Source organism: Theobroma cacao, chromosome 5 (genome assembly GCF_000208745.1).
Source record: "Theobroma cacao cultivar B97-61/B2 chromosome 5, Criollo_cocoa_genome_V2, whole genome shotgun sequence".
In the NCBI taxonomy this organism is placed as follows: domain Eukaryota; kingdom Viridiplantae; phylum Streptophyta; class Magnoliopsida; order Malvales; family Malvaceae; genus Theobroma; species Theobroma cacao.
The window spans coordinates 10,418,611-10,435,014 of NC_030854.1; the positions used below are offsets into that span (position 1 = coordinate 10,418,611).

Consider the following 16,404-nt stretch of genomic DNA (forward strand, 5'->3'; position numbering starts at 1 on the left):
TAAGCCATTTCTCTTGAAATAATAACAATCCATCACCCACACACATCAAGGAAGATTCGGCCAATGAAGATTCATGGGGAAAATGGATTCTTTTCTTGTTGTTTTGCTTCTAAATATGCTAAACTAACCTTAATCACTAACATAACTCAAAATCAAACAATTCCAACATCATGTCTCTCTCCATACCCATTTGGCTAGCCATGAATTCACCATGAAAACATGAAATTTAACCATGAAAAATAAGGAGAAATGCATGGGAAAGAAAGATCTCAAGCTTAATTGAAAAATTTTACCTTTTTTTCACTTGTTTTCTTGAATTTTCACACTTTTCCCTTGAATTTTTCCACCTAGGGTTTGTTCTCTTCCTTTTCTTCTTTTGTTCTTCTTTGGTCTTGGTTTGGCCAGCCATATGAAAGAAAATAGGCTGATTTTATGCTTATTTTAAAGCTAAATAAATAATGGATATAAACTTGACACATGTCACCACATTATTGGTCCATTTGTAATTTCTTAACTATTAAGCTTTCTCTCTCCACCACTTAAATTCCTTTAATTATCCATGATAATATTGGATAAAATCCATGTGCTGGACAAGTGTCAGGTACGTAAAATTACAATTTTGCCCTTGAGGTGGCAAATTTACCATTTTACCCCTATGCTTCGAAAAATATCCAGATTACAATTTTTCACTTCTCAACCTCAAATCATACTCTAATAAATCAAATGTGATCAAAATCTTTGAAAATTTTCTCATTTTGTCCTCGAGAGGCAAAATTACTATTTTACCCCTAGATAGTGAAATTTTCGATTTGTCCAAATTGATCCTCGAACTCCAAATCACCATTTTAAATCATTCCTGGATTGTAAAATTTTCAATTTCACCCTAAAATCTCTATTTGATCTAGTTCGAGGCTTAAATCAACTTTGTTGTACCTCTAGGTACAATGCCGACTTTTGTAAATTTTTCAGGACTCTCCAGCATGCAAACATGTTATCCATCACATGTATGTCATGACATATATTTTATAAGGTCAGGCTTTATAAAAACTTTATGAGTAAAACCAACATTTTGAATGCCCTTCGCTTGAGCTACAAAAACATTCATCACTGGACATGTTTTGATACCTACAACTTTCATAGCTTTTGCTTCACAGACATCGACTACTTTAATATGCCTATTCGAATGAATGAAACATATTTGAGCGAGATTTACCATTTGATGATTATTTTCAAGTTCACAATGTGAAACATACCATTTTCCTATATCTTTGTTTAGAATGACCCGAATGTTAGCCTTCCAATTGTTCTAGATGACCTTTTAGGTTCTCGCACCCAATTCTCTAACTTTTCCCATTTTTCAGCCCTATGTCCTTCCCTCAAACAAGCAAAATGCTTCATAACTTCAATTCCATTTTTGTTTCACATACAGCTACCTTTACGGACACCAAAGCCCATGGCACAAGCATATGTTTTATAAAATTCATAAACATCTTCTAAATCATCAAACTCCAAACCCAGTATATCATCTTTTGAAACTTCATGCAAATATTTTGCATCTAACAAATTATTTTCTTTACTCTCCATTAACCTACACATATTAAACATAAATAATATATAATTACGACCTTAAATACTCATGAAATATTAAATAAAAAACTTACTACACTATAATAATATTGGAGGCTAAGTATAAAATTAGTATAATCAAAATTATCAAATCACAATACCAAAGTTAGCATAATTTAATGGTTTAGGGTTTAGTATATAAGGTTTAAGGTGTAGCATTTTGGGTATAAGGATTGAATATTATTATTAACAATACTTGCACAAGGTGAGCGTGGTGGGGAGAGCAAAGTTGAAGTGGACAATTGACAGGATAGTGGTAAGCAAACCAAACGTCAAGGTGCTAATAGAAATTGCTTTATAACGCTTGTGAAGACTATCTCCAACGTCTGGCAGAAAACTCCCTTAGTGGGGGAGAGTCATCTCTTTAATGGACTTTACAGTGATATAACAGAAGTTGGCCTTGGTATAGTATCTTGTTCTGCAAGCTATTTGACGAAGGATGGGCTTGCTGCTGTAAAGCTAGTACAGCAAAATTGTCCAGTTATTGAAGGTGAATATGAGGGTCCTCCACCTCCAACCACTGGCAGAAAATTCCTTTAGTGGGGGAAACTCCTTCCTTTGATGGACTTTTTTTTTATGTCGTTTTAATGGAAACCGTTTGTTTGCTTTACTTTTATTCAATGGCAGAAATTTCATATTATAAATAAGATTAACACTATAATAAATCAAAATTAAAAATGTATAATAACAAAAATAAAAGTGCATGTAATTTAAAGTTGTCATTAAAAAGTCTAAACATTACGATTAAAAATCATTAATGTAAAATAATAAGAATTTACATAAAAACTCATAAAGGAGAAATAATTAAATTTTAAATCTTAACATAAATATATGAGAGTTAAAATAACAAGTCAATTAAGTTAAAAAAATCTAAATTTAATGAAAAATAAATATTTAACTTTATATTATCGAGCTAAAAGTGTTTAACGATATAAAAATTTTAATTTTTAAATAAAGAATAATAAGGATAAAAATAATTATAGTTCAAAATTGGCATAGAAAAGCTCTAACGTAAAAATATAAGAATTGAAGTAAAAACGTGTAAAGGTGGAATAACTAAATTTTAAATCTTAACGTAAATGCGTGAGAGTTAACGTAATAAGTTAATTAAGTACAAACAATCTAATTTTAATAAAAGCAAATATTTAAATTTATATTCTTAGGCTAAAAGTGTTTAACAATATAAAAATTTTAATTTTTAAATTAAGAATAATAAGGATAAAAATAATTATAGTTAAAAGTCGACATGGAAAAACCTTAACTTAAAGTTATAAGAATTGACGTAAAAACTTATAAATGTGTAAAAACTTGTAAAGGTGTAAAAACTAAATTTTAAATCTTAACGTAAATGTGTGAGAGCTAACGTAACAAGTTAATTCAGTACAAAAAATCTAAATTTAATGAAAAATAAATATTTAAATTTATATTCTTGGATTAAAAGTGTTTAACGATATACAAATTTTAATTTTTAAATAAAGAATAATAAAGATAAAAATAATTATAGTTCAAATTTAATATGAAAAAGTCCTGACGTAAAACTGTAAGAATTGACGAAAAAACTTGTAAAGGTTGAATAACTAAATTTTAAATCTTAACGTAAATGTGCAGGAGTTAACCTAACAAGTTAATTAAAAAAATCTAAATTTAATGAAAAGGAAATATTTAAATTTATATTCTCTAGCTAAAAGTGTTTAACGATATAAAAATTTTAATTTTTAAATAAAGAATAATAAGGATAAAAATTATCATAGTTCAAAATTGATTAAGAAAAGTCTTGACGTAAAACTGTAAGAATTGATGTAAAAACTTGTAAAAGTGAAATAACTAAATTTCAAATCTTAACGTAAATGTGTGAGAGTTAACGTAACAAGTCAATTAAATAAAAATAATCTAAATTTAATAAAAAATAAATATTTAAATTTATATTCTCGGGCTAAAAGTGTTTAACGATATAAAAATTTTAATTTTTAAATTCAAAATAATAAGGATAAAAATAATTATAGTGCAAAGTTGATATGGAAAAGTCTTGACGTAAAACTATAAGAATTGACGTAAAAACTTGTAAAGGTGAAATAACTAAATTTTAAATCTTAACGTAAATGTGTGAGAGTCAACGTAACGAGTCAATTAAATAAAAACAATCTAAATTTAATGAAAAATAAATATTTAAATTTTTATTCTCGAATTAAAAGTGTTTAACGATATACAAATTTTAATTTTTAAACAAAGAATAATAAGGATAAAAATAATTATAGTTCAAATTTGACATGGAATAGTTTAGACGTAAAATTGTAAGAATTGACGTAAAAACTTGTAAATGTGGAGTTACTAAATTTTAAATCTTAACGTAAACGTGTGAGAATTAACGTAACAAGTCAATTAAGTAAAAACAATCTAAATAATGAAAATAAATATTTAAATTTATATTCTCGGATTAAAAGTGTTTAACGATATACAAATTTTAATTTTTAAATAAAAAATAATAAGGATAAAAATAATTATAGTTCAAAGTTGACATGGAAAAGCTTTTATATAAAACTGTAAGAATTGACATAAAAACTTGTAAATGTGAAATAATTAAATTTTAAATCTTAACGTAAATATGTGAGAGTTAAAGTAACAAATCAATTAAGTAAAAATAATCTAAATTTAATGAAAAATAAATATTTAAATTTATATTCTCAGGTTAAAAGTGTTTAACGATATACAAATTTTACTTTTTAAATAAAGAATAATCAGGATAAAAATAATGATAGTTCAAAGTTGACATGAAAAAGTCTTGACATAAAACTATAAGAATTGACGTAAAAACTTGTAAAGGTGGAATAACTAAATTTTAAATCTTAACGTAAGTATATGAGAGTTAACGTAACAAGTCAATTAAGTAAAAATAATTTAAATTTAATAAAAAATAATTATTTAAATTTAATCTCGGGCTAAAAGTGTTTAACGATATACAAATTTTAATTTTTAAAGAAAGTATAATAAGGATAAAAATAATTATAGTTCAAAATTGGCATAGAAAAGCATTGACGTAAAATTGTAAGAATTGAAATAAAAACTTGTAAATGTGAAATAACTAAATTTTAAATCTTAACATAAATGTGTGGGAATTAACGTAACAAGTCAATTAAACAAAAAAATCTAAATTTAATGAAAATTAAATATTTAAATTTCTATTTTCTCGGGCTAAAAGTATTTAACGACATACAAATTTTAATTTTTAAATAAAAAATAATAAAGATAAAAATAATTATAGTTCAAAATTGACATGAAAAAGTCTTGACGTAAAACTGTAAGAATTAACATAAAAACTTATGAAGGTGAAATAACTAAATTTTAAATCTTAACGTAAGTGTGTGAGAGTTAACGTAACAAGTCAATTAAGTAAAAACAATCTAAATTTAATGAAAAATAAATTTTTAAATTTATAGTTTTGAATTAAAAGGGTTTAACGATATACAAATTTTAATTTTTAAATAAAAAATAATAAGGATAAAAATAATTATAGTTTAAAGTTACTATTGGAAGGGTTTAACGTCAAGTTGTAAGAATCGACGTAAAATCTTATGAAGGTGTAATAAACAAATTTAAAATCTAAACGTAAATGTGTAAGAGTTAACGTAACTAGTGATAAAAATAAATTTTATTGAATTAAATTAATTAAATATAATTTTAATATTAAAATTATAATATTTTTATAATTTATAGTAAAAAGTAAAATAAAATTAAAAGTTAAATAACTTAAAATAAACTAAATAAGTTTAAAACTTATTTACGTTATTATCTTAAAATAGATAATTTTAAAAATTAAATATTTTTTTTACCTATTAACCTATTATACAAGTTTTTATAATTTTTTTAAAATTTTATTAATTGACCTTACAGTAAGGTTAAACTTACTGTAGTATTCACCAACTTAAACAAGTTGAATTCTTCAAAGCTAAGTGGAGAATCTATTTAGACATAGATATTCCAAGCTCCAATAAACTTAGAATTATTATTAATCTCATTAAAAAATAATTCAAGATTATTAACCATGATTTTCATATTAGCATAACATTGTCATCTTTTAAGTCTGCTCATTATAATATTTCTATTAATTTTCAAAATGTCAAAATACTTGGGAAGTCCCTATACCAAGGTATTTTCTTCAATTTAGTCCTTCTACTCAAAATTGTAAAATTTTAGTCCCTTAATTTTGAAAATTACTTCAATTTAGTCCCTTTAATGTTTTCCATCCAAATTGATCGTTACGGTGCTAACATTATCGCTGACATGGCATTAGATGCTAATGTGGCATATAAAGGGGGGTTTAGGTTGGGTCGATGATGTGGCCGTGCCACATCACCCTATGGATATAGATTGCCACGTGGCACGTCAAGGTTACCATGTGTCACCCCAGTAGGCAGCCACGTAGCACTCTTATATGCTAACACGTGATAATTTATTCTTCAAAAGAAACACTTGTTAAGATTTGAACCCAAACCTCTAACAAATAAACCGATATTTTTTCCATCATACCTAAACTCTTATATTTAATAATATCTTGCTTGAATTTCTTTTCTTCTTTTCTTCTTTCTTTTTCTTTCTTATTTTTTTTTGTCTTTCTATAAAACTATGTCGTTTTGGAACCTTTTTCTTTTTTTTTTTTTATAAAACTACGTCGTTTGAAAAGAAGATTCCAAAGGGTTTGTATGGTTATAGTTTTTGAAAGTATAAGAAGGCTCCAAAATGACGTAGTTTTATGGAAAGAAAAAGATAGAAAAAAGAAGAAAAGAAATTCAAGCAAAATATTGTTAAAAGTAAGAGTTTAGGTGTGATGGTAAAGATATTATTTTATTTGTTAGAGGTTTGGGTTCAAATCTTAACAAGTGTTTTTTTTTTTGAAGAATAAATTGCTATGTGTTAGCATCTAAACGCACCACGTGGCAAACTCTTGATGTGCTACTTGACAATCCATATCCACAGGGTGATGTGTCATTCCCACGTCATCGACCCAACCCTTGAAAAGTGTGATGTGGCATTACCTTGTCAGCATGAGCATTTGACGTCACTTCAGCGATGACGTCAGCACCGTAATGATCAATTTGGATAAAAAACATTAAAGGAACTAAATTGAAACAATTCTTAAAATTAAAGAATTAAAATGTTGAGATTTTGAGTAGAATGACTAAATTGAAGAAAATACTCTAATGCAGGGACTTTTCAGGTATCTTGATCACTTTCAAACAGTTTTTAACTTTTTCTCAATGGCTAGACAACGTTTAGAATATTATTTTATAAAATATGTAATTTTACAATTAGCATTTACGAGAATTAAAAATTCATGTAATGTATCATTGCAAGCGTGAATGTCTCTTTCCTTTCCTCTTTCTTACACTTCTCTTCCATCATTTTATTTTATTTTTATTTTTGCTATATTCCTGTAATTAATAAATGAAATAAGATACAGTATTATTATATAAATAGTTTCAAGTCCTTGATCATGGTTTTTTTCCTTTTTGAAAATGAAAATATATATTTGTTTAAAATGAATAAAGGAGTAATAACTATTATTGATATAATTATAATGATCGCATATATAAATTTCCCTTATGCTCAACTACCATATATTGGTAATTATGCTTTTCTTTCTACTGTAAATAATTTCTTTTAAAGTAAAATTGTCCTATCCATACATTTTGACTATAATTCACTATTGGTTCATTATTGGAAATGATCACTTTGCCACCAAATTATATATACCGTCAGACATATAAGTGCTGATGTTAATACATCATTAATGTTTCGGTTTATTTAATAACGTGACATAAATTTTATATCTATTCTACCATTCTTGCATCGGAAAAACAATCAGATATATGTGAGAATCGTCAATTGCGAAGCTAAGGCCTCAAGAGTCTGAAAATGTTTGTTGCTGGAATAGTCATTGAGAAAATTATCAACTTAATTGACAACTTAATCACTAATATATTCAGTTGAATTTCATGATTAAGTTCAAAGATTTACTAACGATTATCAAACGAGATAGACCATTATCAAAATGATTGGAGAAATATTGATTAAATTTAATCCGGATTGAACAAGAAACTTAAACCAAAGAGAGAAAGGGAGAAGAGAAGAGAGTTACTTTCATGGCTGATTCGCCTGAAATTCTTGCAAGTCGTCGGCACCAAATGACGTGTTGGAATCTAAATACGACATCGGTCTTTCCAAATATCCAATTAACCGATCCCCGGAGAGATGGAGACAGTGGAGTAATCAAAGCCAAAAGAAAGGGAAAAAGAGAGGAGGAAGGAAAGTGCTCTCGTTACGATATTCCTACCTCAGTTAACTGATGATGAACTCAAGAACCCACATCCATACAAGCTTCAAAACTCAGCTTCTAAAAGCTTCTCTTTGATTTGGGTCGCTAGTTTTTGGACAGCCTAAAGGTTGTACACAAGAGAGAGAGATGTAGATAAGGACTTCGACTTGCTCTGCTGTCAATGTCTATTTTAAGTCCATCTCAGGATTCGCTTTACCTTACATAGGCATCTGAATGATGAACCCGCTTCTGTTTTAGTTCTTGTTACATCCTGCTTCTTCTATGGGCTAAGTCGGTTGCTAATATTAAAAGGGTAACAAAAGAAAATACAAGGTCCACAAAGTATTTGCAAATAAGAAAAATCAGTTTCATCATTTTTGGGAAAGCTTCAAATCCTGGCAAGGTTTAAATTTGTTCATCAGACAGAGAGACACTTGGAGAAGATCATCTCCGCTCCTAACTTAGACAAAATGAGTTTCACAAGAGTTTGCGGGAAACTCCAGTCACACATAGCTCTGTTGTCCCTATGGACATTGGCAGGGGGAATTATGCTATAGGAAAGTCTAGACAGGGCCAAGATCTTCACTAATTCACTAAGTTCAGTTGGTGTCAATAGCCACATGGAAAGACAAATTTTTCAGCAAATTGCAATACGTTTTAAGCATGTTTCAAATTCCATCCAGTGTCACCACCTCCTCCCTCAAGAGTAATTAACATTCAGCCATTGCCAAATCAGCCATCCAGACGGTTAAATACAGATATCGTGCACTAAATCAGGTTATATATTAACAAATTTACACACATATACCCATATAAAAGTCTCTGTCCAGATGGAAGCTCTGTCAGACTTCCTCTCTTTATTCAGATTCAGACCACTCACCATGACTCTGTCTGTTTGCAAATACCAATCACCTGGCCTGAAATGCAAAGCATCTTTTCCTCAGCATGTCATTTCTGGAGAAACAAGATTGGCAACCTGAAAACCCAAACTAAACTGTAAAATATTCTGCAAAGATTATGGTAAAATACAACAGAGATAAATCTCCTGAAAGACTGGAGATCTATCTACAACAATGCAGATTCCACCCCCCCCCCCCCCCCCCCCCTCCCTCCCCCTAAAATTAAAAACTCTCGGCTCACATCATACAGGTGGAAGAATCATTATAAGATTTAATACAGGCAGCCACTGGAAGGTAAGGGCGATGGTAGAAGCAAATTCAATATTTTCTATTGATGGGGGGTTCTAATGCCTGAATATTATCTAAAGAAAAATACAAAGCAGCATGATGACTCACCTACAAAAATGAAATGCTGAGGATAGATGCAATTTGCTGAAATAATTTTATATAACTTAATTAGAAAGAGAACTAGCAGCATGCGAAGCTGGCGTAGGGCTGATACTTAGAGGGTTATCTCCGTGATTCCCTGCATTATGCTGGTTGTCTTGCTCTGTAATAGAAGATTCAGCCAAATGATTTGATACAGAAGCTTCATTTGGACTATTATTTTCCCTGGTTTCTAAACGCTCCATCATACGAGATACACTAGCAATTCCTGCACTCACTTCTCTCTGAACTTCATTCCCAAGATCAGACATGGAAGAGTTACGTGAGAACCACCTCTCCTTCCAGCCTCTTGTACTCTTTGAAATTGACTCCTTATATCTTTAATTCAAGAAGTGTTATTAGTAACATATGAGGAAAAATATGCATTATCTAGTATTATACCTCTAACGAGTTGCTATAAGAAGGATTTGTCCACCATACCTCAAGGACACAGCATTAAATCTGGATTTCAGAGATTCTGAAAATGACTGAAACTCTGATGGTCCTGCTCTTTCTTGATTTGGCAATGAGGAATTGCTAGAAGTGCTTCTATAGACAAAGAAAAATTTATCAACTAGATGATACATGTACGCTTAGAAAATGACTAGAAGTGCTTCTACAAACAAAAGATAAATACTCTAGATAATACATGTAGTCACATGCATGACAAACATGAGAAAAGAAGTCATAAATACCGATTATTTAAGGAAAATCCTCGTCTATTCAATGGACTGACAGTAGATCCAGAGGCAGGTGTATTTTGACCAGAAGGAAATGGTGACATCTGCTGAGATAACTCTTCTCCTCCAGATGATAGTGGAGTGGCTGGACTAGCTACGGTGATTGCAGCTGCTTCAGTTTCTCCTCCTATCTGAGTCAAAGGGGTTGATACAGAACCAGAATGCTGGGCACCAGGATGAGTAGAAAATACCAAGAAATGTGGACGGCTATGAGCAGATGATCTTCTCTGGCCATCCCTCCAACCAGAATGGCGGGCCCTTCCCATTGCGGCAGCAGCAGCCAAGTGCTGAATTATACGCTCTTCAAGTTCAGGGTCATTTGCACCAACCGGTAACTGCATTACAATGAAAAAAATTGTGTAAGTTCTGTTTAATGGGTGAATGGTGTAACAAGTTTATTGCCAAACAATAGTAAAATAAAGATTCTAAAGAGCACTTATAGACAGCATACATGTTGCAATTCAAAATCACCAAGAGTGGGATGGTGAAATATGGTGGTATTTCTTGACGGAGTAACCCTAAAGCTCCTTTCCCTTTCTACCACTTCAAGCAATTCTTGACTGTCACCATATGCACATTATTAGCTAATTCCACAGATTATGATGAGAAAATTCTCAAAGTAAAAATATGTGTACGTGTATATATATATCAAAAACCTTGCAGAGTCCTTCAAACTAATGGCTTGCCAGCACATGGGACATTGAGAGCTTCTCTGGCACCTACAAATCAAAAAACTTGTATTAGATTTAAGCCTTATTTGGTGATCTCTTCCTTTGCAAGAGTGTATACTTCCAAAATCCAAATAAACTTAAATTATCAAGAAATGAATTAACTAGGAAAATAAATCCTAAAAATAAATTTCCGTATATGCTTTTTTCCTCAGAAAAATGGTATCACCTACTTTCTACTGGTGCTTGATTCGTTAGAAACAGAGGTATTAATTTAACATTCCATTGTACAAGAAACATCCTGAAGTCTTCAAAGCTCTCTATGTACACTCTAATTACATCCAAGAAGTAAAGCAACATCAACAATTATTTGCTAGAAGTTGAACAAAAAACCAATAGATCAAACAAGAAACTAAGGCATCTTCATCAATCAAAGTTCAGGTTACAATTGTTGCACCAAAAAACCAAGGGCGGTAGAGCAAAAGCAAGTTGATAAATAAAATGAATAGATGAGAATATCAAGTTAGCACTATCAGTTCGCATAACCAGACAAAATTTAACCATCATTATCAGTATCAAAGGATAAGAAATCAAACTCGAAATAGTATCTAAAACATTGCACAAGGAATGAAAAACATCATATCCTCATGTCAAAATTAAATTCATCATATAGTAACATCAGAATCAAATGCATCATGCAATCATGTAGTCGTACCATATAATTATGTCAAATACGTATCTGTCTGAGTATATGTGATTTATGACAAGAAGTTGGATTCCTTAAAGCAATAATTTGTCCATGTTTAGCTTTGCTAGAGAGCATTTTTTTTCCTTCTTTTCCCCATTACATGATGACCCCTTGCCCTTTTACTCTCCCTCTCCTCTCTCCCACCCATAGCATTCTATCAAGACCCAACCTGGATATTGATGTCTAGCCAATCTACTGATAGTCAATGTAGGGGGGAAAACAAATTTGTTATAGAAAATGCATAATGAATCATAGAAACAGACAAAAACATAGCCTTCAGTTAGAATTTGTGAGGAAAATAAACGCAGTAATAATGACAATGAAATCTAATAGAGTGGAGTGGAAAAAATAGTTATTTTGAGAGTTAACACGAAACTTACCAGTCAAGAATGCACTGGAGGTGAAAGTCATGCTTGCAATTAGTCACCTGCAAGCAAAGATAAAAAAGAATTCAAACAGAGGTATTTCCACACAATAGGTATGAAGGATAATAGTGCAAAAAACCTCATCAAGCAGAAAAGGGTTAGTAAAATTGAATCTGTGATTTAGATATTACTGTTGAAGGATCGCTTTTAGAAAACTCCTCAAGGCATATGCTACAAGCATCATCACAGGCATCTTGGATTCCCCCTTCCACAAAAGCTGCAGCTGATGTCATATGACTATCAGGCTTCTGTATCTCCTCCATCCCTGAAACTTTAAGAAACGAAAACCACCAAAATTTTAATACAGACACTGCATACTAAAATTCCAATTTATCCCTGTTGTAACATCAACCCTTCATTTTTTGCATAGCTTTATGGACTGCACAAAGCAGAGTGAAAACCCAAGCACATCTCACTTCCTAAAATGCATAAGTAAACTGCAACCTAAGATCAATAGAGATAAAGAAGTTCTTACCACCTCATAATTTTTATATTGAGCAAAGCAATAAAATAAGTTGGTAGACCTCCGCATCTAAATCACAACTCTCAACTCAACAAAGCCTCAATACCAACTATTTCCACTTATCTAAACACTTTTTTCCCAAAAATTATGGAACAACAATGATTCATTTCCCTGCTGATCAAAACCACTTTCTTTGCCACTTACCAAATAAGATCGTTGAATAACCGAAACTAGCCAAAATATTGTTTGTCTTTTTAAGGCAAATTTAATCAGACAGTAAGTCAGAAGTTTTACAAAGACAAATTTCCCATGTTTCAAATAACTTCAAATAAAGGACAACCTTACATAGTTATTCCAGTTCATTCTTTTCTCATTCTCCATATATATCAAACAAAAATTACAAAAGCATACATATTTTTTTTTCTGACTCCAACTATTCAAACCAGGCCCTGATTGATTGACTTAAACACATTTGCTGAATGAAATTTAAAACCATATTTTCATGTCAAATATATACAAAATGGTTAAAACCATCTATACCTCATCTAAATTCCAAAAAACAAAAAAAAAAAGAAAGCAAATTAAATAAATCCTGGGAACAGGTAAAACAGATATACAAATATCAGTCCATTGAATTACGCAAAGATTAAACCTTTTTAAACATAAACCAATAAAACCCAAATGAGAAATGGATCTTAAAATTAAATAAAAGATACAAATTCATGAACCCAAATTTTCAATACATCAAAAATATAAAATTGAAGGAAAAAAAAAACATGGGTTTACCTCCAAAACAATTTTTGGAAACTGAAATGAGACAAGGAATCAAGGAAGACAAATAAAAAAAGGAGCTTTTTGAAATCCCCTTCCCCTCCTATTTATTTATTCACAAGGGAATGCCAGAGGCTCGTTAAAGAACAACCAACAAACCCTACAAAATTCAGAGAAAAAAAAATGATTACATAATGATAAAAGAGGAAGAAGAGAGAGAGAGTAGGAAAGAAAGACATGGCGACCTTTACCTTTGAATTATAATTATGGGTTTTGTTTTGTTTTGGTTGTTTTCTTCCTTTTTTTAATTATTTATTTAAGGTTTTGAGTGTTGGAAAACAAAGCTCCCAACAATTTGCCCACCACCACTCCCAAAAGAAGTCTTCTTTTCACACCCTTTTCCATAACTGGATCTTATCTCATACAATCAAAGTATATTCTGCTATTACTTACTAGTCCTGCCCCTCAACTTTATGTTCTAGTTGGGTGTTTTGTTTCTCAATTTATTTATGGAATATTTAACTTTTTCTTTAATAATTAATAATGGACATTATGGTAATCATGATATCCTTTCCATTTGTGAGATATGATTATGCTATCTAATTTCATGTACAAAAATCCAATCATACCAAATGAAGCCAAAGAAGAGAATCATCTCGTCTACTTATACATATTGTAAATAAAAAGATTAATTTGATTTAAAAAATGTTTTCTTCCCAATTTTAAAAGATTAGATTAGATTTAGCCTTAATAAATAATTACAAATCGAATCATTTTTCTTCCCAAACTTTTTCCCTCCTACAAAACAAAGGAAATGAAGGAAAGAAACATTGTTTTCCTTTTACTCTATTTCCTTCCTTCCTTCCTTCCTTCCTTCCTTCCTCTTTTCCTTTTGCGAAACAATGTTAATTAAAAATTTTACCAACAATCATGTTTTTATATAATTATAAATAAGAGATCAAATTAAAAAAATTATCAATAAAACTCAGAGGAAATATGCGTAATTAGCCGCTAAATCTGTTAAAAATTATCTCTTTTTTTCATAACTGAGAGTTAACTCATTAACAAGTAATTTTCTTCTAACGTCCAATTAATGCTGGAAAATTTATTGAATGATATTCAACAGAAAGTGCAATAATTCAAAGGCATATGTAATGGTTGGTTGGTGTGGAGAAAACTATGTGGAGTTGCTTTTGTATTGTTTGTACATCCATCACTTATTTAATTCATGGAATGGGAGGCAACTTTGATAGGTTGGTCAACAAAATTGCGAGCCCATCTTTCTTCCCTTTTCCATGTCATATATTTTATATGCACAGGGGACATGCAACCACAAGTCTCTGAGTCTTTGCTACCACTCCCTAATTTTGAAACTCGACTACAACTCTATTAGGACTTGATTAAAATGTGAATTCATGGATTTAATTGAAAATGATGAGGACGCCTGTTTTAAAATCTGATTCGACTAGAATTTAATAATAAAAATAAATTTTAATTTTTTTATATATTTTATTTGTTAAAATAAATTTTATATTAAAAAATTTCTAAATTATAAGTAACGCATACACTATTATATAAAAATTAAGATAAATATTAAAACTTTATTATCTACAACTGGGTTAGAGTAACGAATATCTTAATATCATTACTCGAACTCATTTATAAAATACCTAATTAATCCTATTTAAATAAATTAAATAATATCGAATACTCGGTTACATGTTAACCATTGTCGTCTCTACACCTTACTTCGCTTTGAAAATGAAGATTTACCCTTTGAAAACTTAATATAGAAAAGAAATATGGTATGTTACTATTTGAGAAAATATGAAAAGAGAAACGGGAAATGAATATTCTTCATTTTATTTTTCTTTATGTTTCAAAATATGTAGGATACCAAACTCATAATAATCGATACTACTACATTAAAAAGAAGGTCCAAAGGAACTCATATGTTAGGTTATGTTTTTGCTTCCAATGTCTGCCACGTCAACTAGGTTGATTGGGTTTTGTTCAAGGTTTTGGGTTATCCATTGAAGTGAATTTGAAAAGAGTTTTAGATTTTGGGTTTAGACTTGAAAGAAAATATGAAGGAGCCATCGGCCTGAAAAGAAATATGAAAGGTTCATCAAGAGTCAAGAGCTGAAAGGAAAAGTCAATAGTTGAAAGGAAAAATGAAGAATTTAGCAAAAGAGAAATATGAAGGGTTATGCATATATCTAGAGATGAAGCTAAAGCATTTTTAAAAGAGAGGTCAAATAGAAAGATATACTAAACAGTTAAAGAAAATTTTATATATAATTTAATTATCACTCATATAAAAGATTAAATAAAATTCACAAAACATTGGACATAAAAAAATATACATTAACAATAATGATTGTGTCATATATATATACACACACACATATATATGATTGAATGGAACCATGAAAAGTGTCTCTTTCACTTTCTGGGTGTAAGAGTGGAAGAGAAAATAATTTCTCAAACGCAAATAAATTGTCTCTTTACTTTGTGTATTCTAACTCTCATCTTATTTTCTATTTGCCTCTTAAATTGCTATTTAACATATTTGGTTGTTGAGTTGAACTATTACAATATAATATGTAATGATAAGCTATTAGGTTGGACTGTTAAGATATAATATGTTATGATAGGCTTATGTTTATATTAAAACTTAATGGGTTTTGATTACTAGACTCACTTTTATTTTTTTTAAAATTTGATAGGCTTAATATATTACTTTAAAATTTATTTGCTAAGCTTAATTAGCAATATGCTAACCATAATGATTCTAATTTTATTAGACAATTTGAGGAATAAAAATAATTATTTGTTATGAATTCTTTTGTGAATGTCCATTTATACTATGTATATCTAAATTTGGATGTGAATTAGATTGGATGAAGATTAGGATTTAATCCATCTATCTAATCTCTTAGTATTATCTTCATCTTATAAATTCAATCTAGATAAGGGGTTATTAACCTATAAATAGGCTCTTTCACTTCATTTTGTAAACACACTTGAATAAGATCTTCTTACTCCATCTAAATACTTTCCTTTATAGTTGTTCTTTTAAGATTTATTTTATAAAACATTATCAGCACGATTTTCTGATCTCTTAAGTTTAAGAATTATTTTGTTTTCATCATATCCAAGCTTTAAAAGGATTTTAGTGGTTGGTCTGTAATTTCTGGTTGTAACAAATAAGATAAGTGACTTGATATCTTTAATATTTTCATTTCCTAAAAATCAACCTTAATATGAATTTTGCTATCATATATTATATATTTTATTTTGTTCTTTGATTGGAAAGCGAATTTGC

General features: G+C 29.8%; 1 protein-coding gene across 7 annotated transcripts; it reads right to left on the bottom strand.

The window, feature by feature from the left end:
- Nucleotides 8,558-13,342, bottom strand: LOC18598453 (E3 ubiquitin-protein ligase RHF2A). Of its 7 annotated transcripts, none has more exons than XM_018121875.1 (10): nt 13,328-13,342; nt 13,092-13,236; nt 11,974-12,107; nt 11,798-11,844; nt 10,658-10,720; nt 10,453-10,561; nt 9,957-10,336; nt 9,703-9,810; nt 9,232-9,600; nt 8,558-8,912 (listed from the first exon to the last, which is right to left on the bottom strand). In XM_018121875.1, the coding sequence occupies exons 3-9, from the start codon at nt 12,103-12,105 to the stop codon at nt 9,288-9,290; spliced, it is 1,152 nt and encodes a 383-aa protein (XP_017977364.1). In that variant the 5' UTR covers nt 12,106-12,107; nt 13,092-13,236; nt 13,328-13,342; the 3' UTR covers nt 8,558-8,912; nt 9,232-9,287. The 7 variants fall into 7 exon arrangements, with proteins under 7 accessions (XP_017977364.1, XP_007028045.2, XP_017977365.1 ...); XM_007027983.2 differs by having other exon boundaries at nt 11,974-12,113; XM_018121876.1 differs by having other exon boundaries at nt 9,703-9,807; nt 11,974-12,113; nt 13,092-13,328.